The sequence below is a fragment of the Eleutherodactylus coqui genome, chromosome 3 (assembly GCF_035609145.1).
Source record: "Eleutherodactylus coqui strain aEleCoq1 chromosome 3, aEleCoq1.hap1, whole genome shotgun sequence".
Taxonomy (NCBI): domain Eukaryota; kingdom Metazoa; phylum Chordata; class Amphibia; order Anura; family Eleutherodactylidae; genus Eleutherodactylus; species Eleutherodactylus coqui.
The window spans coordinates 269,343,677-269,370,860 of NC_089839.1; the positions used below are offsets into that span (position 1 = coordinate 269,343,677).

The 27,184-nt window shown below is 44.6% G+C and overlaps 2 protein-coding genes across 2 annotated transcripts in view; both read left to right on the forward strand.

Moving 5' to 3' along the window:
- LOC136619681 (uncharacterized) overlaps nucleotides 1-18,621 on the forward strand; it is a 31,813-nt gene extending 13,192 nt beyond the window's left edge. Inside the window, exons 9-17 of the mRNA XM_066594444.1 lie at nucleotides 355-375; nucleotides 1,797-1,817; nucleotides 2,634-2,669; nucleotides 3,705-3,749; nucleotides 5,507-5,554; nucleotides 7,948-8,025; nucleotides 11,273-11,326; nucleotides 14,718-14,844; nucleotides 18,466-18,621. Coding sequence (XP_066450541.1) covers nucleotides 355-375; nucleotides 1,797-1,817; nucleotides 2,634-2,669; nucleotides 3,705-3,749; nucleotides 5,507-5,554; nucleotides 7,948-8,025; nucleotides 11,273-11,326; nucleotides 14,718-14,801 — 387 coding nt within the window. The 3' untranslated portion in view covers nucleotides 14,802-14,844; nucleotides 18,466-18,621. The remainder of the gene's footprint in view (nucleotides 1-354; nucleotides 376-1,796; nucleotides 1,818-2,633; nucleotides 2,670-3,704; nucleotides 3,750-5,506; nucleotides 5,555-7,947; nucleotides 8,026-11,272; nucleotides 11,327-14,717; nucleotides 14,845-18,465) is intronic.
- Nucleotides 1-27,184, forward strand: part of AXDND1 (axonemal dynein light chain domain containing 1) — a 563,032-nt gene that overhangs the window by 164,932 nt on the left and 370,916 nt on the right. The window lies entirely within an intron of this gene.

Consider the following 27,184-nt stretch of genomic DNA (forward strand, 5'->3'; position numbering starts at 1 on the left):
AAGGAAGGAATTGGACATTTCTAACACAGACCTTGAGTGAAAGAAGATTGAAAACTTGAGCTGCAGTTATCTATTATTGAATTAGATCAGGTTTGACAAAAAGTACAAAAACTAACATACCGAGTAAAATGAAATCAGTATAACCCGGCCCTGACTCTTCTACTATGTCCTGTCTGGAACATATTTCTATAGAACTTTGATTTGAACATTTCAGTTTGTAAAATGGATAAATATTATACAGAGAAACCTAGAAGATAAATCTGATGAGCCTGAGATTTCTTATGACTGAGCGCAGGTAGGGCAATTCTCGCATTGGTCATCTGTTAACTCATCTACCTTTTTATGTACTTTTAGGATGTAGACAAGACTGTAAAGGTAAGTAATCACTTTTATAGTTTTCCACTTGCATTTATGTGGTGAATGTTAGCACAGTCAGACACTGAATGAAATTCTTATGTTCTGCATTTGACCAGTTAGGTTAGGCTGTATATTTATTATCGGCTGGGATAAAAGCCCAGAGCCATGCGCCATAAATTTACCAAGCACAGTAAATTTATGGTGCATGGTTCTGGGCTTTTATCCCAGCCGATAATAAATATACAGCTGGGGATTAAAGCCCCTGCTTCTGCAATCAATCTGAAGCAGGTGGGGTTGTCAGCTGTTAGTCACAGCCGAGAACCCAAAGGAGAAGGCAGGAGTGATTTTTAACCCCTTCTGCCTTCTTCTTTTGCTACTACACAGTGCTCAATGAGTGCTCTGTACTAGGAAGTGAAAGTAGAAGTATAACTTCCCCTTTGTGAGCAGGCGGTCACGTGAACACCAGAATCCTCTGGCATAGCAGAGCTGCTGGGTCCCAGCAGACCCTGATCAGCTCTGTTAGTGACTATTGTCACTACAGGAGGATGTTTTTCCCTGTAACTGGGGCTCTTATGGATACCCCAGCTACAGTGGAAAAGTGTCAAACTAAAAAAAAACAAGAAACACAAGAATGTCCCCCTGAGGTCTTATATGGCATCTTAAGTGACATAGAAAGTAAAAAAAAAAATGATATAAATAAGTTTAAAAAATTACAGAATAAAATTATATATAATATATAAAAGAATATAACCCAAAACCAGCGTCCACCAAAACCGTTGCCGTATGCGACTGTTGTCAAAAACAAAATAAGGAACCCATTTCCATACTTTATTTAAATATACACATACTAATTAAAAAAATAACTATAAATGTTAAAGATTTTTTTTAAACTTTTCATCCGCAATAAAACTAAAAAAGGGGGGGGGGGGGAGTCAGTGAAAAATATGTTTTTAAAAAATAGCCTTAAATATCACAGGAAAAAAATGCTGCAAAAATAATTTTGGTATCTGAAGGAAAAAAATAGGGCAGTTAAACCACCACATTAAAGCAGCCTGGTCCTTAAGGTGTTAATGGTAAGCAAAAAATGTATGCTTTGGATCAAGTAAAGAGAATCTGATCAAAAACAAATAAGACTGAAAACTTGATCTGAAATAATCTATTATCTAATTAGATCGGTTAGATGAAAAGTACAAAAACTAACATACCAAGCAGAATGAAATTAGTGTAACCCGGCCCTGACTCTTCTACTATGTCCTGTCTGGAACATATTTGTGAAGAACATTGATCTGAACATTTCAGTTTGTAAAATGGATAAATATTATACAGAGAAACCTAGAAGATAAATCTGATGATCCTGAGATTTCTTATGACTGAGCGCAGGTAGGGCAATTCTTGCATTGGTCATCTGTTATCTCATCTACCTTTTTATGCACTTTTAGGGTGTAACCAACCTTGCAGGGGTAAGTATTCACTTTTATAGTTTTCCACTTGCATTTAATGTGGTGAATGTTAGCACAGTCAGCCGCTGAATGAAATTCTTCTAATGTTCTGCACTTGACCAGTTAGGATAGAATTTCAAGATCACAACACAATCACTAAGTTTTTCCAATCTTCAGATAGGGACTTAGAAGAACATGTTAAACATTTTTTTCCAATCTTTCATGATGATTTTCAACTCATCTACCTCTTTATGTACCAGTGGAGATCTTCTAATAACATGAATCCGGGTTTGATAAGGTTTCCTCATATAACTTAGGCTCCTCTCACACAGTCTTTGCCTAGACCTCTCCTCTACATCTTGGCTCTTCATTTTATATGTAGCAAATTGTATAGAGACAGAAACTGGGATGGAACCACAGGGTTTACCGTGTGAGTCGGAGATGACTTTGATCTTCATTTCAATAGTTTTCCATCCTTCTCAATCTTTTTAGCTAGATAGAAAAGCATCATGGAGATAGACGATGGAACCGCCAGATGGAGAGGGGAGGGTGGACCTGAAAATGCTACATGGAACTTATATACTTGTTATACAAACAATAATTCTGTTATTAAAATATAAAGTGGCCAATTTATTGAAAGTTGACTTATAGTTATGGTCATGACTGGTATTTGGTAAGACATATCTGATTGTTTCTGCTTGTTACTGGATCAGAGAACACGACAGTAAAACTCAGCAACAGGCCAATTAGATGAACAATAAACCTGCACTGCATTTATATCAAAATACTTTTCGGATTTTTAGGCTAATTGACTAATTTTTGAATTCTATTTTTCAGTCCATACTAAACCCATTAATGGAGCTTAAATGTGCGGTAAAGTACAAAATATTTTCTTTATGTTGCTAAATTGGTTAGTCGAAAATTATAAGTAACCCCTTAAGCATACATCACCTTTCTATAAATATGAACTCTATAATCTATATCTACAAAGCAAGTTCTGCCTGTAGATTTTCAGCACAAGAAAGTTGTCCTCCTGTAAACTGTGTTCAATAGACCTTTGGTCCGGGGGATGGGAGGGTACGGTTTTGCCTTGTGCAGAGCACCAAGATGGCATAAGGAGACTTCTAGGCCATGCAATGCTTCCTGAGCTAAAAGGTATGCAAGTAGGAGATAGAGAATTGCCACCATAGCTTCACTTGTTAGAAGGTAGCTACAATATAAGTCAAAAACTGACATTTTAACAAGCTTGCCATGTTGCAAGGCCTGCAAAAATGTTGAATATTGATTTACAAGGCAGCTACCTTACACTAAGGCGACATTTTTCCTTCTCCCGCTGCATACAATAGATCTTAGTGACAGCCACCTCAAATTCAGTCAAAGGCTGAAGTGTATTTGGGAATGAAAGTATCATTTTAGTACTAATCTGTACCTATTGTACGTTTTATTCTCCAAGAGAAGTGACAGAGGCGGCCGACTAGTTCTGTTACTTTGTGATAATAATAGCGGTAGTTATCTGCAGTATAACTGACATACAGACACTCAGGACTAATGGATGTTAGCTGGTCAGACATCAGGGGAGAAAAAAAGAACTAAAGAATGTATGCAAAGTATCATTCAGACGTCTATACAGTGTGTTAAAGTCACCCTGTATACACATTAGTTCACACTGTACTTCACTATTGTTTTTGAAGTGAAGTAAGGTTAAAGAGGAAAAATAAAGCATAACCTAAGGGGTCACAAATGACCTACGTAACAAATAAGTTTTGGGTCCCCCATTAATGCATGGGAAACACAAAATTTAGACTAGAAGCCCGACAGCTGACACAGACATACACAGGGGGAAATTACTGTCCATCTACAGAGGAAAGTCGTTACATTCATTTAATGCAATGCATTTTGTTGTTACAGTCTCTGAATCCAGAATCGACTTTGGATCAAATCATAAAACCTTTGGTAAGATTTATATACATATATTTCTTCAGTATTGTTTATATGTGCCATGAAATTAGCAAAATGAGTTCCTATTTATACAGTTTAGTCTCACATGAGCATCACGTTGCTTGAGGCAGCTTCACATGAATGTTTCATCAGCATTCCATCCATATGCTTCTATCTGTAACCAGGAGCTAATGTTAGTCCTTGAGTCTAATTACACGGATGTATAAAAGCTGCACATATTTTATAAATGCAGAAGGCGTTCTGTTGATCTTGTTTGCACGTAATAAATGTCCATTGAAGTCTATGGAGAATGCTTAGAGGGATTCTGTCATCAGATTCATGCTGCCCAAACCACAAGCAGTATTAACCGGAGGCAGGGATGCCCGTCACCCCATGACCGTTTTAAAAGCAGTTTGAAGTTTCACTCAGAAGCTGAGCTCTAAGTCACGGGGACGGGCCGTGCCAGCCTCTCCCTGCCCGCTGCATTAAGACTGAGTTATCTCCCTAATCATGCAGGGAGAGAGCTGTCAGGCTTCATTCAGCTGGGGGGAGAAAGTGTCACAGCCGGCGCCCATGACTCGGAGCTCAACTCTCTGTCAAATTTCTGAAATGCCATAGTTTTTTAGGAATGAAACACTCCCAGGGGCAATAGGCATCCCTGTCTTGGGTTCATGCTGACCAAGGTTCATTCAATGCTATTAGTTTCTATTGGGCAAAAACAGCTAGAAATAATAATGAAAGCAGACACTGAGGCAATACTCATGGAATACTGAGAAAATATCAATGCATCCTTTTCAACATCCATCTGCATTGTGGATCTGTATTAGCCCACATGGCACTATATGGGCTAGTATCAGTATTTGTAAGCCAAAACTATAGTACGAGCGCATCCAAAAGGTGGAAGACACAAAAACCTCACTATTGTACTTGATATCTGCTAATGTTCGACTCCTGCTTTGGCTTACAAATACAGATATACATGCCTTTATCTTTCTTTATTGGAGAGGGGGTTTCCGAACCCCATGAATTCTGTGTAGGCTCCTGTTGCAGGCATTTACAAATACACTCGTGAAATTAGCCTGAGGGCTCGTTCAGACTAGCGTAGTTTTTGCGCAATGCAGGTGTGTGAAGAAAGCGCACCTATACTGTGCTTAAAATCGTGTGAAGGGGCAGCAGCTCCAGGAGTAGAGAGATAAGAACCCAGCAGGGTTTAGGGATTTTCTCATAGCAGGGGAAGGGAGAGCGGAGCTACAGGAGATTAAGGGTGCATTCACACATGCGCGTGCATATGCGTACATAGGTGCACACAAAACCGCGCACCCATGTATGTGCACAAACAAGCGTGAATGCAGGTTTGTGCCCATTGCCTTCAAAGGGGCGGCGGCTGCTGCTGGCAGCACCATCGAAAGCGATGGGCTGCCCGCAACCCCTGCAGTGATTTTCAGGGAAGGGCTTGAACTATAAGCCCTTCCCTGAAAATCATCCACACAATGTGTTAAAAATAAAAAAATATATACTCACCTCTCCTCAGATACAGGGCTCAGACACGACCAGCCTGTCTTCTCCCTGCACTGCTCTGAAGCTCTTTCAGCAGGAGAGGATTTAAAATTCCCGCCTGCTGAAAGGGCTGTATCTGATTGACTGAGCACTCAGCCCCGCATTGAATGACAGCCAATCACAGGCAGCGCTTGGCCAATCCATTGAATTCAATAATTCCTGAAGGAGGCCTTAATGTAAGCTTTACTAAAATCTGGGTTTTATTTATTTTTAAGGATCAGCTGTGTCCTGGCTTGGGCCAAACTCTAATTACAGTGAAACAGGTAAGATACTCTCTGTAATATATATATATATATATATATATATGTATATATATTATAATTTTTTTTCCTTGCTATTTCAACTATTTACCTACTTGTAGCTTGAGGCTCCTTGAGACCCAGTACAAGTTTGATACTATAGCCGCCTCTATTGTCATCTGTTACTGATTCTTATTCATGTATTTGCATATTTACGTCTTCTCAAGGTGTTGAGAATATGAGATGGAAAAGTAACTGGGAGAGTTAACACACCTTAACATCACTACTTTCTATTGCTTTAACTGTGGTAGTGCGAGCTGCTTCATTTTGCTTTTTTTCTAGGTAATAATTAACCAGTGATTGCCAACGGCCAACTTTCTTTAGGCCGCCTGCACATGGGCGGGTCGGACCCCGCATGTGTCAAAACAAGACGCACCGAAAGATGGCGGAATTTCATTTTTTTTCCATTTTTCTCCACTAAGAATGTATTAAATGTTTTTCAGTACATTATATGGTACATTAAATAGCATCTTTGAAAAATACAACTCGTCCCACAAAAAACAAGCCCTCATACAGCTATGTCGATGGATAAATAAGAGTTTTTTTTTTTGTTTTTTTTTAAATGGAAGAGAAAAAAACATTTAAAAAAGCTTGGTCACTAAGGAGTTAAATATATTTTTAAAATGTATGGTGATTTTTTTTTAGTAATTTTCCATGTAACTATGTATATTTATCAAAATCCTAATATTTTGCAGTTGTTAATCTGACCACTAGGCCTAATAATACGCTGAGAGTACCTCTGTATAGCCACATGGACCATAAAACCAATAAACTGGAGAAGATTCATTGGCTACTATAGAAGAGTGTTGTGGGTATGCTTTGTGGCCAGTGCAGAGGTCATTGTGCAGGAAGGGGGGAGGAGGTGAGCTGTAACAATCACCTTTTTATGAATGGTGGAGCCTGTGCTATCTATATGTAGGTGTTGATTTTCATTGTAGTCCTACTTGTGATGATAATGAGATGACTACTGAAAAGTTCTCACCATGGAACAGAAACTCCTAGACTATTATTAATAGAAAACAACTATTAGCATTAAAAACTTTCTGTGCTCAAGGAATTGTAGGTTTCGACAACTGATAGTTGTCAAATAACAGACAGGAGTCACACTTACTCGGGAGGAGGGGGGATGATGACAGTAAGCCCCCTTCTTGAAGTGATGTCTCCTCACTGTCCAAGCAAACATCACGTTCCAAGCGTATAAGTAAAACGGTATCACCTTTATTCCAATGTGCGATAAATATGGGCAACGCGTTTCTGTGCTCACAGGCACCTTTCTTATACGCTTGGAACGTGACGTTTGCTTGGACAGTGAGGAGACATCACTTCAAGGAGGGGGCTTATTGTCATCATCCCCCCTCCTCCCGAGTAAGTGTGACTCCTGTCTGTTATTTGACAACTATCAGTTGTCGAAACTTACAATTCCTTGAGCGCAGAAAGTTTTTTGTGCTAATAGTTGTTTTCTATTGATTCTTTTGGGACTACTCACTCATGAGAGACCCCAATTATTTCCGCAGCTCTCCCCCTTTGGAGGATTAGAATTGCACAGTTTCATTCAACTATATGACGATCCTGAGGCGCTGTCTGGGTACTTTTTCGTGTAGACTATTATTAGGCTTAGTGGTCAATGTGAAAACTGCAGTATATCAGGATCTGTAAAAAATACACAGCAATATGGAAAATAAAAATAAAGAAAAATGGTGGGAGCGTTCTCCTCACAGCTGAGGGCCTTCTGTATTTTTTGATAGCTGTCAAAATATTTTTTATGCCATTAAGGCTAATATTGCATGGAGCCTGTCCCCATACTTTACCTTCCTTTAAAGAGGGCAGTATAGTCTTGTAACTGACCTGCTTTAATGCAAAATCTACTGTGGATTGTCCAGTTCTTAAGAGCTAATGCCCATGGACGGATTTCTGTTGCATTTCCTGCGGCAGAATTCCTCAGCTATTAGGTTCTATTGAACACTATAGCTTTCCTGCCGTCCAATGCTCATATGCCAAATTCTGCCGCCGATTTCCGCTGCAGGAAAAAAAAAGGCGGTATGTTCTATTCCACCGCGGATTTCCACAGCCGGACGTCTCCATTATAATAGTAATGGAGACCGCGAAAATCCGCAGTGAAATTCCGCGATCAATCACAGGCGTATCGCGTTTTTAAGCGCAGTACTCCTGCGGCGTAAATCTGCGGGCTCCGTCTGTTGGCATGAGCCCTAAAGCTATTAGATAATAAAGGGAGATTCAGTTGTTGGACAGCGGGAATACTCGTGCGCATTTGACATTTACATCATTTTATGTTTTAGATATGAATATCTTTACTCATTCTACCTAAAATGTGACTTGTATATAACGGTATTTTTCAGGATATAATGAAATTGCCAGCTGAATTGCAAAAAAGGGCTGAAAAGACGTCCGTCAGTGCTTTAGTAGGCGAACGTCAGGTAACTATCATAAGTGTTCTACATCTGTGTGTCATTGTACATACTCTCAGCATCATTTAAAAGCATTTTCTATTGAATATAAACTCGATACAGTTGTTCCTGCCGCCATCAGACTGGTTGGCAATCAGTTGTCTAGGAACTGAAAACTTGGCGATTGTAACTGATTACAGTAAGAAAATGGCGCTGACTGCTTGCAGCTACCTCTGTGTAATAACTTACACAGAACAGACTTTTTCAAAACCATGATTGACCCAATTTGATAAGTAAAGTTAAAGCAATCCTCCGGTCCTGGGAACAAAATGTTTTCCGGTAACCCTGGATCCGCAATAGTGCAGATTTTGGCGCAGTTTTTGATGTGAAATTTGACACGCGTTTTGATGTGATTTTTATGTTGCACCAATTCCGCTACGTGTGAACGCACCCTTAAAGAGTAACTGATAAGAGTAGCCGTCTAATCAGGTGTTTCCTGTTGAAGCAAAAGAGGCTGTCTTGAGGCCCATTTACACGAGACAACGGTCATCTAAACGATCTGCAGGAGTTGTTTGCTCGTGTGCAGAACATTTAGACAGGCAGATCCTCACGGACTATCACTCACTTTTAGCTAAATTCTCGCTCAGTGCTTCACATTCTATGTGACACACTGAGCGGGGAGCGATTAGACGCAGCGATAAGTGAGCAAACCGACGATGGTTTTTATTGAGCGACAAACAAACAGTAAATAAATCCCACATGATGGGTTTGCATTTAGACGTGACGATTATTGCGCATTTTTGCTCTTTTGAATGCATTTTGCACAATAATCGCCCAATGTAAATAGGGCTTTAGCAAGACCTGTCTCCGGAGCATGAAACATCTGATAAGACAGCACTCCTGTGCAGAGACTCTGCAGTGGGAACACAACTTACTAAGAAGTGATGTATCAATTAAACACAGAAATAGCAGTTTATAGCAGCTCCCAGAAGCTTTGTGCAGGGAGGTTCATTAGAAATAAAAAGGAGCCAAAACCCTCTTATTATACAAGTGCTATAAATATACGGCGCTTGGTCCTGGGCTTTAAACCCATGGCAGAACCTAGTCCAGCTCGGTGACAGTTGTCACTATATGAGGATGCTTACCCCTATAACTGGGAGTCCAGTAAAAAACGGTTAAATAAGAGAGAAAAAAAAGCATTGTAAATGTCTCCTGGGGGTCTTATGTGATAGCATGGGGGACATGCACTAGATGTTTTAAAATATATACAAAATAAAGAAAATTATAGCATAAAATACAAATATATCAAAATACAATAACAGCCTACGTCAAACTAAACCGTTACCATAGCCACCCTGTAATCCAAGACTATATAAGTTATATATCAAAATGTCCAAAACACAATAGGGAGCCCATTCCTATTCTTTATTTTAGTGTTACTGTACTAATTTTAAAAAGAGCAATAAATCTATAAAAATCTTTTTTTACTTTTGAACCCCTTCCCGACCTAGGGAGTAATGTACATCCTGGCAGGGAGGTAGTTACCGCAGCAGGGGTTACAGATACGCCCTGAGGATAGAGCAAAATTAGAAGAGATCCCACGGGAGCCGGCTGTCACTGATAGCCAGCTGCCCCCTGCAGCAGCCGGGGTGCATGGGAGCAGCAACCCCCGTTGCTCCATCTGTGACGTCATCGGGCTCTCACGATACAATTTCGGAGAGTCCTGCAGGTTGCCATAGCAACAGGACGCCAGATACCAGTGCTATGGTGCAAGTTCCCCACAGGGACACATAGAGTGCAAAAAAATATATAATGTGCAAAAAAGAAAAATGTAAAACCTTTTTTGTGCGTTTTCTCATATTAAAATAAAAAAAATGTAAAAAAAAAACATTTAAATCCCACATATTCAGTATCATTATATCCATAACGACACATACAAAAAGTTCAACATGCTTTTTGTCCTGCAATGCAAAAAGCGTAAAAAAAAACTAAAAAACCAAGGCAAAATGCCAATTTTTAACATTTTGCCTCCAAAAAAAGCAATGAAAAAAGTCGTATGTATCTAAAAATGGTACCAATAAAAAGTAAAGCTTGTCTCGCAAAAAACAAGCCTTCACTGAGCTCAATCCATGAAAAATAAAAAACTTATAGAACCTTCAATGCAGCAATTTAGAAAAAAAAATTATTTCCATAAAGAAAGATTTTTATTGCGGAAAAGTGGAAAATCCTAAAAAAAATATAGGAATTTTGATATCATTGTAATCATACTGACTTGCAGAAAAAAATGCATTGTGTCATTTATGCTGCATGATTATGGGCTTATTTACATGAGCGTATATCGGCCGGCGTTTTCACGGCCAGCCGATATACGCTTTCAACTGACCAGTCCCCCCATCCCCCTTCCCTCCCCCTCAACGGCTCTCTGCCTCTCTCCTCCCCCTCTGGATGTTTTCAATGGGAGTGAGCGGGACGGGGGCGGAGCTAAGCTCCCTCCCCGCCCCTTGTCTGCAGCCAGCAATGGCAGTGGGTAGAACAGTGCGGATCTTAGCTCCACCCCCTCCCGCCCCCTCCCATTGCAAACGCCAGAGTGGAGGAGAGATGCAGAGAGCCGGTGAGGGGAGGGAAGGGGGAAACTGCTCAGATGAAAGCGTATATTGGCCAGCTGTGAAAACAATGGCCGATATACGTTTGTGTAAATAAGCCCTAATGCTGTAAAGAAAAATCTATGGCAGAATTGATGCGTTTTCTCTTCCTGCTATCATAAAAAAATAATAAAGTTTTAAAATGCAGTCTATGCACCCAAAAATGGCACCAATAAAGACAGTTCGCCATGCAAAGTTATGCTTATAAAAAATGGAGATGAAAATCCGCCAAAAATCGAGGTATCCTTAAGCCCAAAACAGGCCATGTCCTTAAGGGGTTAAACACAGTACCCCTAATAAAACAATGAAAAAAATATTGATAAAAGGTATTTAAAACAGGTCTGTATGTCATGAAAAGTAAATATAATACAAATGGTTTTGGTAGCCAAAGAAAAAAATGGGGTTATAAAACCATCACATGCATAAAATCACTACAGTGCCGAGCCCTTAGAGTTGCCTTAAGGGGTTAAGTCAGTGCAATCTGTTCAAATACTGATACAGGCAATTTATTGGCTTTTGTACTTGCACTTCTGTGAGGAATTACAGATTTAATATTAGAAATACCACAATCTGAAAAGGAGATTTCACAGATAGTTTACCCATTTTAATTAAAATTTGTATTTTCTTTCTTACAGGATTCACTTAGTCTGGCTCTTAGTAGACTTGTAGGCACTGTTGGACTTGTCGTGGTGAGATGAAGAATTCCTGTATAGAATTTGTGTGACATTTTCATTTAAAATTACGTCCTATGTTATTTACTTAACTTGAGATAGATCAATATCTAGTCAAATAAAAAAAATATGAGCGAGAGAGAGAGAGAGAGAGAGAGATTAGACAGACAGTAGATAGACGGATATTAGATAGACAGATATTAGATAGATTGATAGATTGGGGTCCCCCTGCAACTGCACTTCATCTCTCGCCCATCTCTTTTAGCAGCATAACTGGCCTTTTAAGTGATTCATCTATGCAGCACAAGCCTTGAAACGTTTTGTATCCCACGCAAAAGCAAATAAAAAATTAGACATACACACTGAAGACAAGATAAGATAACTTTCATACCATGTTAAGGCCCTTTTACACGGGAGGATAATCGTTCTGGTTGCTCAGGCCCCCGCAGGGTTTTGGACGAGAATCGGCCAGTATTAAGCAGCTTAAAATTCTAAACAACGATTGTTCAGTGTAAACAGCAGTCCTTCAGTAGTGAACGGCCGCTGCTTACAGTGAATAGAGAGGAGCGGGGGAAGAGCGGGGAGAGAACTCCTTCAGCCGCCTCGCCTTCCTGCCAGCTGTGCTGTGAGCGATCCAGCGATACTCGCTCCTGTGTAACAGCACGGGAGCAAGTATACACAGGGATGTGCTGTCAGGCTTCGTTTGCCGACTTGTGTCCCGTGTAAAAGGGCCTTTAGGCTCAGATACAGCAGCTTGGCTCTAGTGAACTTCTAATAGTGAACTTAGCATATAATGGTCAGATACTAGTTCTACAGTGATAGTGATTACAGTGCAGTTACCTTCAGTGATAACAGGTGATGTCATACCGGATTCGTATCATTCACTTTCGGTTTTCACCTGTATCTGGCCCAGACTACCATGACAACTTTTTCTAACCACCACTCATCTATGCAGAATTTGTAACACAGACATCTTTGGCTCCATGCTTTCCCACCACTCACCATATCCCCACACTAGTCACAAACCTCCATCCTGCTGCTCCCTTTAATAATGCCAACCAGCTTAGACTTCTAATAAGTAATCTAACACAAACTGCTCCCCATGCCACACTCTCACAGAATGCTCTCCATGTTGCCCTCTTTCACAGAATTCTCACCTTTCACACAAACTGCTCCCCATCATTCCCTACTCTTTACACAGACTGATGGTTCTGCCCCCTTTCCATCCCACAGAATGCCCCTCATAGTTCCCCAGCTCATAGATAGCTCATCATTGTCTCCCTGCCCTGTCATCACACAGGAAGCCATTTCTCCATCTGCCTTATCACACAGAATGCTGCTTTTCTACCCCCAAACAAGATACTTCTCATATTTATCTCCCTTAATCACACTTGATGCCCCCTATACTTCACTCTCTGCCCCGTCACATATCCTGCCCTGTAATGGGGGTTTCGGTCACCTAAATACGCTGCGTGTAAACACAGCATTTATACACAAGTGGGTACATTTTTACCAGCGTATTTATGCACTCCATACTTACATACAGTATGTCAGTCCAGAAAATACACGAATATCGGACAAGCTGCGTTTTATATGACCAAAATACATAGCGAAAATACACTAATGTGACTGAATCCATTGAAATTAATGAGTTATTTTCACAGTGTATTACTGGCATTAAAAAGTGTGCGTATATATGCTCTCGTGAATGAGCTGTCATAGTTCTCCCTCTGCCCCGCTGTCACGCATGATGCCCCTTTATTTTTCCCTCTGCCCCCTGTCACACATATTGCCCCTTGATTTCTCCTTCTGCCCCATAACATATTATGCCCCATTATTTCTCCTCTGCCCCTTGTAATGCATGATGCCCCTTTATTTCTCCCTCAGTCCCGTGTCACAAATAACACCCCTTTATTTCTCCCTCTGCCCCCTGCAACTCATGATGCCCCTTTAATTCTCCCTCTGCCCCATAACACATAATGCCCCTTGATTTCTCCCTCTGCTCCCTGCCATGCATGATGCCCCTTGATTTCTCCCTCTGCCCCTTGTCATGCATGATGCCCCTTTATTTCCCCCTCTGCCCCCTGTAACACATAATGCCCCTTTATTTCTCCCTCTGCCCCATACCACATAATGCCCCTTTATTTCTTCCTCTACCCCCCTGTCACACATGATGCCCCTTTATTTCTCCCTCTACCCCCTTGTCACACATGATGCCCCTTTATTTCTCCCTCTGCCCCATACCACATAATGCTCCTTTATTTTTTCCTCTGCCCTGTCGCAGATAATGCCTCTTTTTTCTCCATCTGCCCCCTGTAACTCATGATGCCCCTTTAATTCTCCCTCTGCCCCATAACACATAATGCCCCTTGATTTCTCCCTCTGCTCCCTGCCATGCATGATGCCCCTTTATTTCCCCCTCTGCCCCCTGTAACACATAATGCCCCTTTATTTCTCCCTCTGCCCCATACCACATAATGCCCCTTTATTTCTTCCTCTGCCCCCCTGTCACACATGATGCCCCTTTATTTCTCCTTCTGCCCCCCTGTCACACACGATGCCCCTTTATTTCTCCCTCTGCCCCATACCGCATAATGCCCCTTTATTTTTCCTCTGCCCTGTCGCAGATAATGCCTCTTTTTTTCTCCATCTGCCCCCTGTCACACATAATGCCCCTTAATGCCGATGCTGGGGAGGAAGTTCTGACTATCAGTCACAGTGCAGGGGAAGCTGTGCAGCGCTCGCACCATACACATCGTGTGGAGGTCCCAGGTGTAGCATTAAACAGCGCAGTCAGGCAGCCTCAGCATGGTGAGGGGAACCTATCGGCTCCCTGGCTTAGGGGCTGGTGCGCAATTTCGACCCCCACAGTTACGCCACGGGAGGGATGGATGGATGGATAGATAGATATGCTCAAATATCTATATCCACTCTAAATAGTTAAAATTGCAATGGCAGATCTTCAAGTAAGTAAAAAAATTGCAAGATCCCCAAATCACTGCTTGCAAAAGTAATTTGCTTGATGGTTTGGCAATTAATTAAACAACCAATCTAGATTTCTGATGCGGGAGCAGCCGCTAGTTGGCCGCTCACTGATCATTTGCATTCTTGCTGCGCTGGAGAGAAGAGGAAGCGACTGTTTGGTTTTACATTTCTTGAAATTGTTGACTGGGGCACTAAGTATGGGGGCACTCTATGCCAGGGGCACTGCTTATTGGGCACTACAGACATATTAATGAGTACATAGACATGTAAAATCAGATGTATAAAATAACTGCCATTCCAGTATTATTGTAAAATCCTGCAGAATGTTGTGGAATTAGTACTGAATGTAGTTCTGCTAGTTTATGTCTATTTTCTTCACTTGTACATCTTAATAAAATTATATTTTTATTTCTTTTTTAACCAGGAGAATGTAATACAAGGACTTAACGGACTAGCTAGTGCTAAAGTCGGAGGCGGAGGCCTACTCGGAGTCGGAGCCGGACTCTGAGGCGGGCTCTAAGACCTACCACACATTTCAGAGAATGATAAACGTATGTATTAAATAAAAGAAAATCTGTAACATGTCACCAGTTGTGTTGGGAAGGGGTCCGAGTTCTAACACCCCTCAATAATATAACTGCTAGAACAAAGTGCACTCTGCTGACCTCCATGACTGTTTAGCTCCTATAAACACTTCTCTACTCTCCTTAGAGAGTAGAGTACAAACATTATACTACTTTTACACAACATGATTATCGTGTAAATCATTTGTTAGATTGACCTGTTTGCACAATAATTGTACCATTTAAATGCAGGCAGAGAGAGAACAGTCAGAGAAATCACTGATCGGATCCTTCATGCAGACCATGAAATTATTGTTGGTCTGCCGCTGCATCGGCCGCTGTAAATATGCAGTCATTCATCTATGAACAACTGCCTGTTTTCTGTAAATGGAGGTGGGCGGCCGGAACGATCTCCGACACACTCTGCCTGAGTGATCATCGCTGGGATGACAGTCGTCCCCTATACAATTTTTTTGAGGAGAGACAAAGTCAACAGGAGCATGCATCCTTCAGTAACTGTGAGGGGTAAGTGGGGTTGGTGTCTTAACATCCAGAATCTCACTAATCTCAACTTCTGACATGTCACGGTTCTTACCATTCTAGATACCCTCTACGTACCTAAATACTGGCTACTGTTACTCGCTCAGTTTCATGTCTTGCTCAGGTTGGAGCACAGACAGGCTTAAATTGTTACGTAGCTGGTCAAAAGCACAAATCAATCAAGTACAACCTATAATCTTATTGTGTTGATGAGATGGTGACAAAACCCCCAGGAGGTAGTTGCCAACAGCCTCACAATGGAGGGAAAAATTCCTTCCTGACTCCACAGATGTCAATCAGAAGAAAATCCTGGATCAATGTCTCTCCTTCAGAAATCTATTATACTATCTACCCTCTCCTGCACCCACTCCAGTTCAGCTATGTCCTTATACACAGATGTCCAAAACTGTGCACAATATGCCATGTGTGGCCAACTAATGATTTGTACAATGGCAAAACCACGTTCTTGTCATGTGCATCCATGCCACTGGTTGTATCCCATTATTTCATTTACCTTGGCAGCAATTGCTTAGCATTTCCAAAGTAAAAATTAGTGCCCACCTGCTACTTTTGTGCTGAATGTTTATGTACAACACCCGGAATGAAAATGTTCACACAGGACAAATAAATACTGCTAGGTCCCACGTAAAACACCAAAACCACCACCGCACACAACCAAGAGGATAAAAGGGGAATATAACCCTAACAACCTGAAGAGGTAAAATCCCAGCCTAAAGTGGGGCGATCGTCCCGACAAGGATGACCCCTCGTACAGAACCTGGACCACCTGCACTGACCCTAAGTGAAAACAGGGAATGTCTATAAAGAAGTGGAACAACTATAGGCAGCAGGGGCGATGACAGAAACAACTCCAATATACAAGTTAATAAACCAGCTACTTAACTAAATCAGGATGGCCATACCAAGGGAAATATGGACTAGACCAACTATACCACAAGTATCAGCAATTAGTAAGAGCAGGGGCTGGAATATATAAACTCCCACTCTAATAGATTGGTCAGCCACGAAAAACATCTAAGGGAATCTGAATATACGACTCCCAATGGCCCTTCAGCAATGACGGGGAACCCTAAGGGGTAATAGACATATGATCCAAGAAAATGTCACTGACATGTCATTTCCTAACTCGCTTTTTGACCCCTTCTTGGACATTTAATAAAAATATGAAATTGGCCTTCATTAAGTTTACAGTTTTTCTATCTCTTCTACTATATTGTGGTCACTATTACCTAGCTGACCGCCAACCTGCTGTACTTTTGATATCTAGTCAGATCTATTGGTTACAATTAGGTGTAGAGCCCCCCCCCCCCCCTTCTCCTCTTGTTAGATCTCTTGGATATACCATAACAATTTGTGATGAGAATACAACTTTAAGGAGGGCTTCACATGTAGCGGAATCACTGCTGGCTTCCACCAGCGAAAACAAAACTGCAGCAAATATGCTGGAAAGCTAAAGTGGCCAAATCTGCAGCTAAATGGTCCAGATTTACTTGCAGATATGATGCGGATTTTAAGCCTTGTATTTCAAGGGTTGAAATCTGCAGCATAAATCCACAATATAAATAGACATGCTGCGGATTTAAAATCCATAGCGGTTTTCAAAAATGCTGCTGCTTTGTTGTGAACATTTTCTGCACCGTGTAAGGGAGACTTTAGACGTCTTCTCCATGCGGTTTGTACTGTAAATGACTTTCTGCAGCAAAATCCACTCTGGAAATTCCACAGCATTTACAGTACATGCGAAGCCGCCCTAAAGGGTTAATAAAAGGAAAAGAGTTATATATAACTGCATAGTAAACAAAGATAAGATGGACAGCAAGTTTAGTGGAATTTGTGTTCTTGCGGAATAAGCAGCACTAAAATTCGCACTTCTAACTTGTGGATTTTGATGTGAAATGAAATTGCAGAATTCTGCTGGCAATTCTGTATCAAAATTTGCATTTAGATGTGCGGATTTCTGTACAGAATATTATGCCACATTGTTGCGGAATACTTTTGCCCATGTGAAAGCACCCTTTGAGGCCGCCTGCAGACGAGCGGGTCGGATCCGGCGGCGAGAATTCTCGCCGCGGGACCTGACCCGAGCGCTTGCAGAGACGAGCACGTACTCACCCGCACCTGGCGGCCCCGGCTCTTTCATGTGTCGGCTGCCGGGCAGCCGGCGCATGCGCTGACCGGAGTCGGCAGCCGGGCGAGTGCCGTTTCTGTGCGAGGCTCTGCGAGCCCCGCACAAAAATAGGGCATGCCGCGGTTTCTTTGCCGCACGAGATTTTGTGCGGCCAAACCGCGGCTGTCTGCATAGGAGTGCGTATTGTAATGCACTCCTATGCAGGCTTTCAGTGGTGGAAATCCCGCGGGAAATCCCGCCACGGGATTTCCGCCCGTGTGCAGGCGGCCTGAGTATCACAATTAACACTGTTTGATTTAAATGTTGAAAGCAAACTCACATATGACTTATTTAGTCATGGCCATCCACTTTAAGCCTCCTGCACACAGGCGGATTTGCATTGCGAAATCAATAGCAGGATTCCACCTCTGGATTCTGCAGCAAATCCATTCCATAACATGCTATGAGAAAACACAATTTCCTGCTCATGAGCGGAAATAGATTGCAATTTTCCGTTCACGGGGAGAAATTGCAGCATGCTGTGATTTTGTGTGGGCTACCCATGGCCGGCTTCCATTGAAGTCAAAGGAAGCCGTCAGTCCTGCTGCCATTCTAAAATCATCATTGCAAAATAGTCGCAGGAGCCTCGTCATCACCATAGCGACAGCGCGGTGTCCTATGTACTGCGCATGTGTGCCGGTGCGTCGGCCGGCACATCAGCAGCAGAGGAGAAGATGGCAGAGAGGTAAGCTGGGGTCACCGGCCAGGCACCAGGTCGAACTCCAATGTGGGGTCCGACCCACCTGTATGCAGGCAGCCTTACTCCACCATGTTGTTGAACCATGTACCTTGCATACATAACAAAGATACAGCCAACAAACAGCCCTACAGACATATGAAAAATATGGAATATTTAATTTCTTTTTTTTTTTTTTTTTCAGGCATTAGACTGAATGTAGGATGCAAAGAAAATCTCCAATCAACAACACAATCAACAATCACCTTTAGATTAGCATTCATCTATAAAAATGATGATTTTACCTAAATTGTCCCCACTCCTTATACCCCTCGAATGATTACTAAATAAATTTTCAGCATACTAACCTATGGTTTGTCTTATTTCGGATGAAGGTGTGAAGGTTTGGGTGGATTGATGAAACTAAAGAGAAAGGATGTGCAGCATGCCATAGGGTGACCCCGGACATAGGGCATACGTTGAGGAGCAGGGGGGGGCTAAGATTCTGGCTTCTCATGGTGGCATTTACCACGCTCCTTCCTGGAGGGACTCCCGTAGCCTCGGCCAGGGCAGCGCTGGGCCTCTTCCGGACACCCGCGGCATTGGGATGCCCAATTAACTGGGGAACAGGAATTGTGGTTGTCACGGGTGACGCCGCTGTTCTGGTTCCCACCGGTATGAACATCAGCAGGGAAATAATTGAGCCACAGACAATTGTAGAGTACCTCACGTCCCCGGGAACGGTCAGGGCCTGGAATAAAACTTTACTTGGCAAACTTCAGCAATACACAAGGCACAGATGACAGGATTGGAAAGTGCAGGAATTAGATAAAACAAAGTACCTCCACTCAGCAGACCCAGACTTCAGGTCATCTGTGCGTGACCAAATAAAGAAGCATACCTCCACTCAGCAGGACGCAAACTTCAGGACTCGAGTGTGAACAATGACAGAGTAGCTCCACCTGGCAGTCCCAGACTTCAGGAGGCGCGGGCGTGAAATAATTATAATTGAGTACCTCTGCACTGGGCCTTGGAAGAATGCACTTGTTGGCTGCTCACTCTCTCTCTCGCAGGCTCACTCCATCATCATTCTATAAACAAGCACTCCGGGAAACCTCTCCTCCTCTTCCATACTTCACTACACAAGGGTTAAAGGGGTATTAGTGTTACTTGATGCCACGGGAAGCTAGGGATTTGACAGGGCTTCAATGCAGGAACGCGCCTGTCACACCCCTAGCTCCCGATTGGCTACCTGCAGCAGCGTGTGGCAAGTGTTTTGGCCACCCTCCAGGGTTAAGCCGATGCCTTCGCTCCTCACACTGCGCTCCCAGGTCCCCTTTCCCCCTGCGGCTGCCTGGACATGTGGACCCGGTGACTCTGTGCTGCCTATGTGCCCCCCACCGACACTCTCCTCCTCACTGTAAGGCAGCATGTGGAGGCTGTACATGTTTCTCCCACGTGCCGGGCCACCAGGGAGTAGTAGCGGCGCAGGACACTTACAGCAGCGCAGCACATATGCAAGATGCCGGCCCACCGCTGCAGTGCAGAAGAGAGCGCGCTGGCCGCTGCCAGTGACACCGGGGAACCAGTACCAGGCGCAGAGCAGGCAGGCAAGAGGCCGGCCTGCCCGCAGCTGCAGTGCTGAAGGGAGCGTGGCGGGCTGCTGGGACTGATCAGGGGAGCACTCCTAGCCTCGGAGCATGCAGGGAAAATGTCGGGCTGCCGCTGCATTGAGAAAGGGACACCACCGGGGATAAGGAACAGTGCCAGGAAAAGGTGAGGGGGTATCTGCCACGCCCATTACTCCTTGATATTGTATCTTCTCTTCCTATCCGAAGCTAGGGGTGTGATAGGGGCTTTCACTCCTGGTGACAGCTGTTACACCCCTAGCTTCCTGTGGTGTCAAGATACACCAGTACCGGTTAAAGGTACCCCCATGTAGCTGTCACTCCTCAACAGGAACCCAGAAGACATGGACCTTTTCCCGCTCTCAGGCACGCTCATTTATAGCCTCACTCATACCACGTGACAGGATAGAATTTGTTACATTCACAGAGAGTCACCTCATGTTTTGCAGACATTTAACTTCTCATTTGCTGCAGCTGTGCAATACACATACTAGAATGACAGGACAGATTTGCACAGTGCATCAACATAAAACATGACATTTATGGAGGGGACCAGGATGATGTACTGGGCCACTGCAGATGTTCTATGCAGTAGATTAGAACAAAACCACGATACTCATATTGTTTCCCACCAAGGTTTTCAGTATGAAAGTTGACATGTCTGATGCATTACATGTAAACTCTTAAGATCAGGCTCTACGGTAAAGAAAATACATTTATACTGGGTGTAGTCAGAAAGACCGATCCAGCTTTACATCTCAATACTTGTGTGCTATATTGAAAGAACAGAAGTGTACTTGAGTAGGAAGGCATGGATGCCTTACACTATGGTGTGGCACACAGGCCTCTGAGGGACCCGGACCACAGTAATTGTGTGTTGTGACCCCTGTAAGAGATAGAAAGTAAGGGCTCAGTCACATGGGCGCTGATTTGCCTGTATTTCTGGACGATAAGATGGACGCACCGCGTGCAGACGATTCTCCGCATGACCAGCTCCATTACCAGCCATGTGTTCTTTTTTCTAGCCACCGCGGAGAGTCATCCGCAGCTGCATTGCGGCCGCCTTATCATCCAGAAACACAGGCAGATCGGCGCCCGTGTGACTGAGCCCTCACGGTGCATTTAGACGCAACAACATTCAAAAAATCGTTCAAACGACTTAAAGTGAACGTTAATCGTTCAGTCTAAATGCGAGCCAACAACTGAATACAAATGAGAATCATTCGCTTCTCGTTCGTCGTTCAGTTTTTGCAGGACTGTAAATCATTGTTGGCTCGTTCACTTGTTCCGTTTAAACACTTCTCGCTCAGTGTTTCATATAAGGAATGTAAGCACTGAACGATTGTTGTTGAACGAGTCAAGAATGAATCTGCCTGTCTTAGTAGGCTGCATGGACATGAATGAGCTGGTCGTGACATCACCAGCCCGTTCGCATGCGCAAACAACAATTGTGCAGTGTAAAAGCAGCGTTAAACCTAATTGGAAAATTGAAGAGCAGCATGTGAGAAGCTTCAAGAAATGTGCTGTGTGTCTCTATAAAGGGTTTGTACCAAGATTACAAGTTATCCCCTATCCATAGGATACGGGATAAGTTGCTGATCGGTAGGAATCTCACTGCTGAGACCCTTAGCGATCTTGAGAATGGGACCCCTGTGTTCGCCTCCTCCACACTGCGAGGTTACTGCACCTCCTGTAATGGGGCAGAGACTGAATTGTTGGTTGCGCAAGTAGCATTCCATTCACTTATAATGGAACTGCAGAAATACATGAGCGGGTGCCACGTATTTCCGCCAGCCCCATTGAAATGCATGGTGCGCTGACCACATATGCTTTGCCAGCGCTCCATTGGCAGTGTCATCACTGTGGAAGCAACTTCCCCCACAGTAGTACCGTTCTTGAGATCAGTGGGGGTTTTAGCAGTGAGACCCCATCAATCATCAAGTTACCCCCTATTTTGTGGATAAGGGATAACTTGCAATTCTGGTAGAACCTCTTTAACCCCTTCTCTCCACAAGACGTAAGGGTACATCATGGCAGCGGAGTACTTCCCAAAACTGGATTTACCCTGATGTCCTGCGGATAGCGCTAGATCAGAAGAGATCTCGCGCTATCCGGTAGTGGGAGCTGGCTGTCACTAATAGCTGGCCTCACGCTGCAACAGCGTGGGTGCATCGGAGATGCGACCCCCGCTGTTAACCCCTTCCCTGACGCAATCTATGTAGATCGTGGCACGTAAAGGCTTCACAGAGGGAGCGCACTCTCTTTGTGACGTCATTGAGCTCTCGCGATGTAATCGCAGAGAGCCTGGCTGCTTGCCATGGTAACAGGACGCGACGTACAGACATCCTGTATTACTACTGCCTATGATCGCTATAACAAGCGATAAGGCATTGCAGGAGCAAAGTTCTGCAATGTCTTATCATAACAATCATCGGTGCTATGATGTAAGTCCCCCAGAGAGACATGTAGTGGCCCAGCAGGTACTACAGAACACTATAAGCACACTTATCCTGTCTCACCTGTTTGTTTGCGTCCCAGGATACAGAAGGTGCAGTCTGTGGGAGAGACCCTGTCTCTCCCCTTCTGCTCTAAGCTAGAGCTTATCACTGATGTCAGTTGGCCTCTCATTGGCTGATAGTCTTACTCTTACTGGTGCAGAACCCCAAAGGCGGGAAACAAACATACAAGTCACTATGCAAGGTGGCGGGTAGTGAGAGAGATGATAAAAGGAAGTGACGCATAGCAATTAGCAGACTCAGCCAGGTGCGTGTGAGGAGAGGTTGCAGTTCCCATAGTCGGCGGAGTGTTCAGCGAGTTATCTTAAGCCAAGGTCGAGTGTGGGGACAGCCCGCTCCCTTGTGATTCTATAGCAGAGTTCCAGAAATCCCTTTCAGAGGTGCCTCTTCATCAAATAGTGAGTTACAGCTACCCGGTGAATTCAAAGCCAGGATCAGCATATAGCCACCAGTTTCTCTGATTTACAAGTACACCGTCAGTTAACTCCAACTCAAACCTGTTCATCTAAACTTCCCTAGTGGGGAAAATTGTCTACTTCAATCAATCTTCAGTTAATATTAGAGAGAGCGTTGAAAATCTGAGAATCATCAAATCAATCTTACTGTATCTTGCCAGTCTTATATTGGATCCTTGTTCAGCTGAGACAAAGCCCTCCACAGAAAGCTGTAAAGTTAACCTGTTGTTTACCGATATCAAACTTAGTAAAACTGCTCACTCTCAGTTTACTAAACTATACTGGACTGGTCTCCATTATTTCTGCGTCATCATCATATCCAAATAGAGTGTGGCGTCATGTGACAACCAAAGGCCTCCGGCCATACCAACTGTAAGTGCATTGTGGTGTTACAGACACAAATGGTGTAAAAAAAAAAAAGATAAAAATGATGTACAATAGAGAAAAATGTAAAAAAAAAAACTTTTTTGTACTTTTTCCCATAGCATAAAAAAATTACTAAAATCCCACATATTTGGTATCGCTTTGTCCGTAACGACTAGAGATGAGCGAACACCAAAATGTTCGGGTGCTCGTTATTCGGAACGAACTTCCCGCGATGCTCGAGGGTTCGTTTCGAACAACGAACCCCATTGAAGTCAATGGGCGACCAGAGCATTTTTGTATTTCGCCGATGCTCGCTAAGGTTTTCATGTGTGAAAATCTGGGCAATTCAAGAAAGTGATGGGAATGACACAGAAACGGATAGGGCAGGCGAGGGGCTACATGTTGGTCTGCATCTCAAGTTCACAGGTCCCACTATTAAGCCACAATACCGGCAAGAGTGCCCCCCCCCCCCCCTCCCAACAACTTTTACTTCTGAAAAGCCCTCATTAGCATGGCATACCTTTGCTAAGCACCACACTAGCTACAACAAAGCACAATCACTGCCTGGATGACACTCCGCTGCCACTTCTCCTGGGTTACATGCTGACCAACCGCCCCCCCTCCCCCCCACAGCGCACACCAAACTGTCCCTGCGCAGCCTTCAGCTGCCCTCATGCCACACCACCCTCATGTCTATTTAGAAGTGCGTCTGCCATGAGGAGGAACCGCAGGCACACACTGCAGAGGGTTGGCACGGCTAGGCAGCGACCCTCTTTAAAAGGGGCGGATCGATAGCCCACAATGCTGTACAGAAGCAATGAGAAATAGAATCCTGTGCCACCGCCATCAGGAGCTGCACACGTAGGCATAACAATGGGGAACCTATGTGCCACACACTACTCATTCTGTCAAGGTGTCTGCATGCCCCAGTTAGACCGGGCTTTTTAATTCATAGACACAGGCAGGTACAACTCCCTATTGTGAAGTCCCTGTGGACCGACAGCATGGGTGGGTGCCAGGAAGCCACCGGCGGTACATAGAAATATCCCATTGCATTGCCCAACACAGCTGAGGTAGTAATGTCGTGCATAATGCAGGTGGGCTTTGGCCCACACTGCATGCCCCAGTCAGACTGGGGTTCTTTACAAGTGTACAGATGTATTAAAAACTCCGTGTGCACCTACAGCATGGGTGGCTCCCTGGAACCCACCGGCGGTACACAAAAATATCCCATTGCATTGCCCAACACAGCTGAGGTAGTAATGTCGTGCATAATGCAGGTGGGCTTCGGCCCACACTGCATGCCCCAGTCAGACTGGGGTTCTTTACAAGTGTACAGATGTATTAAAAACTCCGTGTGCACCTACAGCATGGGTGGCTCCCTGGAACCCACCGGCGGTACACAAAAATATCCCATTGCATTGCCCAACACAGCTGAGGTAGTAATGTCGTGCATAATGCAGGTGGGCTTCGGCCCACACTGCATGCCCCAGTCAGACTGGGGTTCTTTAGAAGTGGACACATGTAGGTTAAACTCCCTGTGGACCCACTGCCTGGGTGGGTGCCAGGAAGCCACCGGCGGAACATAGAAATATCCCATTGCATTGCCCAACACAGCTGAGGTAGTAATGTTGTGTGTAATACAGGTGGGCTTCGGCCCACACTGCATGCCCCAGTCAGACTGGGGTTCTTTACAAGTGGACACATGTAGATTAAACTCCCTGTGGACCCACTGCCTGGGTGGGTGCCAGGAAGCCACCGGCGGTACATAGAAATATCCCATTGCATTGCCCAACACAGCTGAGGTAATGTCAGCTGGAATGCAGGTGGGCTAAAAATTAATTTGATTACACTGTAGGCGAGGGCCCACAAAAATTGCTGTATCAACAGTACTAATGTACATCCCAAAAATTGGCCATGGCCAGCCAAGAGGGCAGGTGAAACCCATTAATCGCTTTGGTTAATGTGGCTTAAGTGGTAACTAGGCCTGGAGGCAGCCCAGTGTAACGAAAAATTGGTTCAAGTTACAGTTCCAACGCTTTTAAGCGCATTGAAACTTATAAAAATTGTTCAGAAAAATTATTTGAGTGAGCCTTGTGGCCCTAAGAAAAATTGCCCGTTCAGCGTGATTACGTGAGGTTTCAGGAGGAGGAGCAGGAGGAGGAGGAGGAATATTAGACACAGATTGATGAAGCAGAAATGTCCCCATTTTGGATGGTGAGAGAGAACGTAGCTTCCATCCGCGGGTGCAGCCTACGTATTGCTTACGTATTGCTGCTGTCCGCTGGTGGAGAACAGAAGTCTGGGGAAATCCAGCCTTTGTTCATCTTGATGAGTGTTAGCCTGTCGGCACTGTCGGTTGACAAGCGGCTAGGCTTATCTGTGATGATTCCCCCAGCCGCACTAAACACCCTCTCCGACAAGACGCTAGCCGCAGGACAAGCAAGCACCTCCAGGGCATACAGCGCTAGTTCAGGCCACGTGTCCAGCTTCGACACCCAGTAGTTGTAGGGGGCAGAGGCGTCACCAAGGATGGTCGTGCGATCCGCTACGTACTCCCTCACCATCCTTTTACAGTGCTCCCGCCGACTCAGCCGTGACTGGGGAGCGGTGACACAGTCTTGGTGGGGAGCCATAAAGCTGGCCAGGCCCTTAAAGACTGTTGCACTGCCTGGGATGTACATGCTGCTCGATCTACGCACATCCCCTGCTACCTTGCCCTCGGTACTGCGCCTTCTGCCACTAGCGCTGTCGGCTGGGAATTTTACCATCAGCTTGTCCGCAAGGGTCCTGTGGTATAGCAACACTCTCGAACCCCTTTCCTCTTCGGGAATCAGAGTGGGCAGGTTCTCCTTATACCGTGGATCGAGCAGTGTGTACACCCAGTAATCCGTCGTGGCCAGAATGCGTGAAACGCGAGGGTCACGAGAAAGGCATCCTAACATGAAGTCAGCCATGTGTGCCAGGGTACCTGTACGCAACACATGGCTGTCTTCACTAGGAAGATCACTTTCAGGATCCTCCTCCTCCTCCTCCTCAGGCCATACACGCTGAAAGGATGACAGGCAATCAGCCGGTGTACCGTCAGCAGCGGCCCAAGCTGTCTCTTCCCCCTCCTCCTCATCCTCCTCCTCCTCCTCCTCCTCCTCCTCTACGCGCTGAGAAATAGACGAGGGTGCCCTGACTATCCAGCGGCATACTGTCTTCCCCCGCCCCCGTTTCCGAGCGCAAAGCAGCTGCCTTTATGGTTTGCAGGGAATTTCTCAAGATGCATAGCAGAGGAATGGTGACGCTAATGATTGTAGCATCGCCGCTCACCACCTGGGTAGACTCCTCAAAATTACCAAGGACATGGCAGATGTCTGCCAACCAGGCCCACTCTTCTGAAAGGAATTGAGGAGGCTGACTCCCACTGCGCCGCCCATGTTGGAGTTGGTATTCCACTATAGCTCTACGTTGTTCATAGAGCCTGGCCAACATGTGGAGCGTAGAGTTCCACCGTGTGGGCACGTCGCACAGCAGTCGGTGCACTGGCAGCTTAAAGTGATGTTGCAGGGTGGCAGCGTCCGTGTGGGACTTGCGAAAATGTGCGCAGAGCCGGCGCGCCTTTACGAGCAGGTCTGACAAGCGTGGGTAGCTTTTCAGAAAGCGCTGAACCACCAAATTAAAGACGTGGGCCAGGCATGGCACGTGTGTGAGGCTGCCGAGCTGCAGAGCCGCCACCAGGTTACGGCCGTTGTCACACACGACCATGCCCGGTTGGAGGCTCAGCGGCGCAAGCCAGCGGTCGGTCTGCTGTGTCAGACCCTGCAGCAGTTCGTGGGCCGTGTGCCTCTTATCGCCTAAGCTGAGTAGTTTCAGCACGGCCTGCTGACACTTGCCCACCGCTGTGCTGCCACACCGCGCGACACCGACTGCTGGCGACATGCTGCTGCTAACACATCTTGATTGCGAGACAG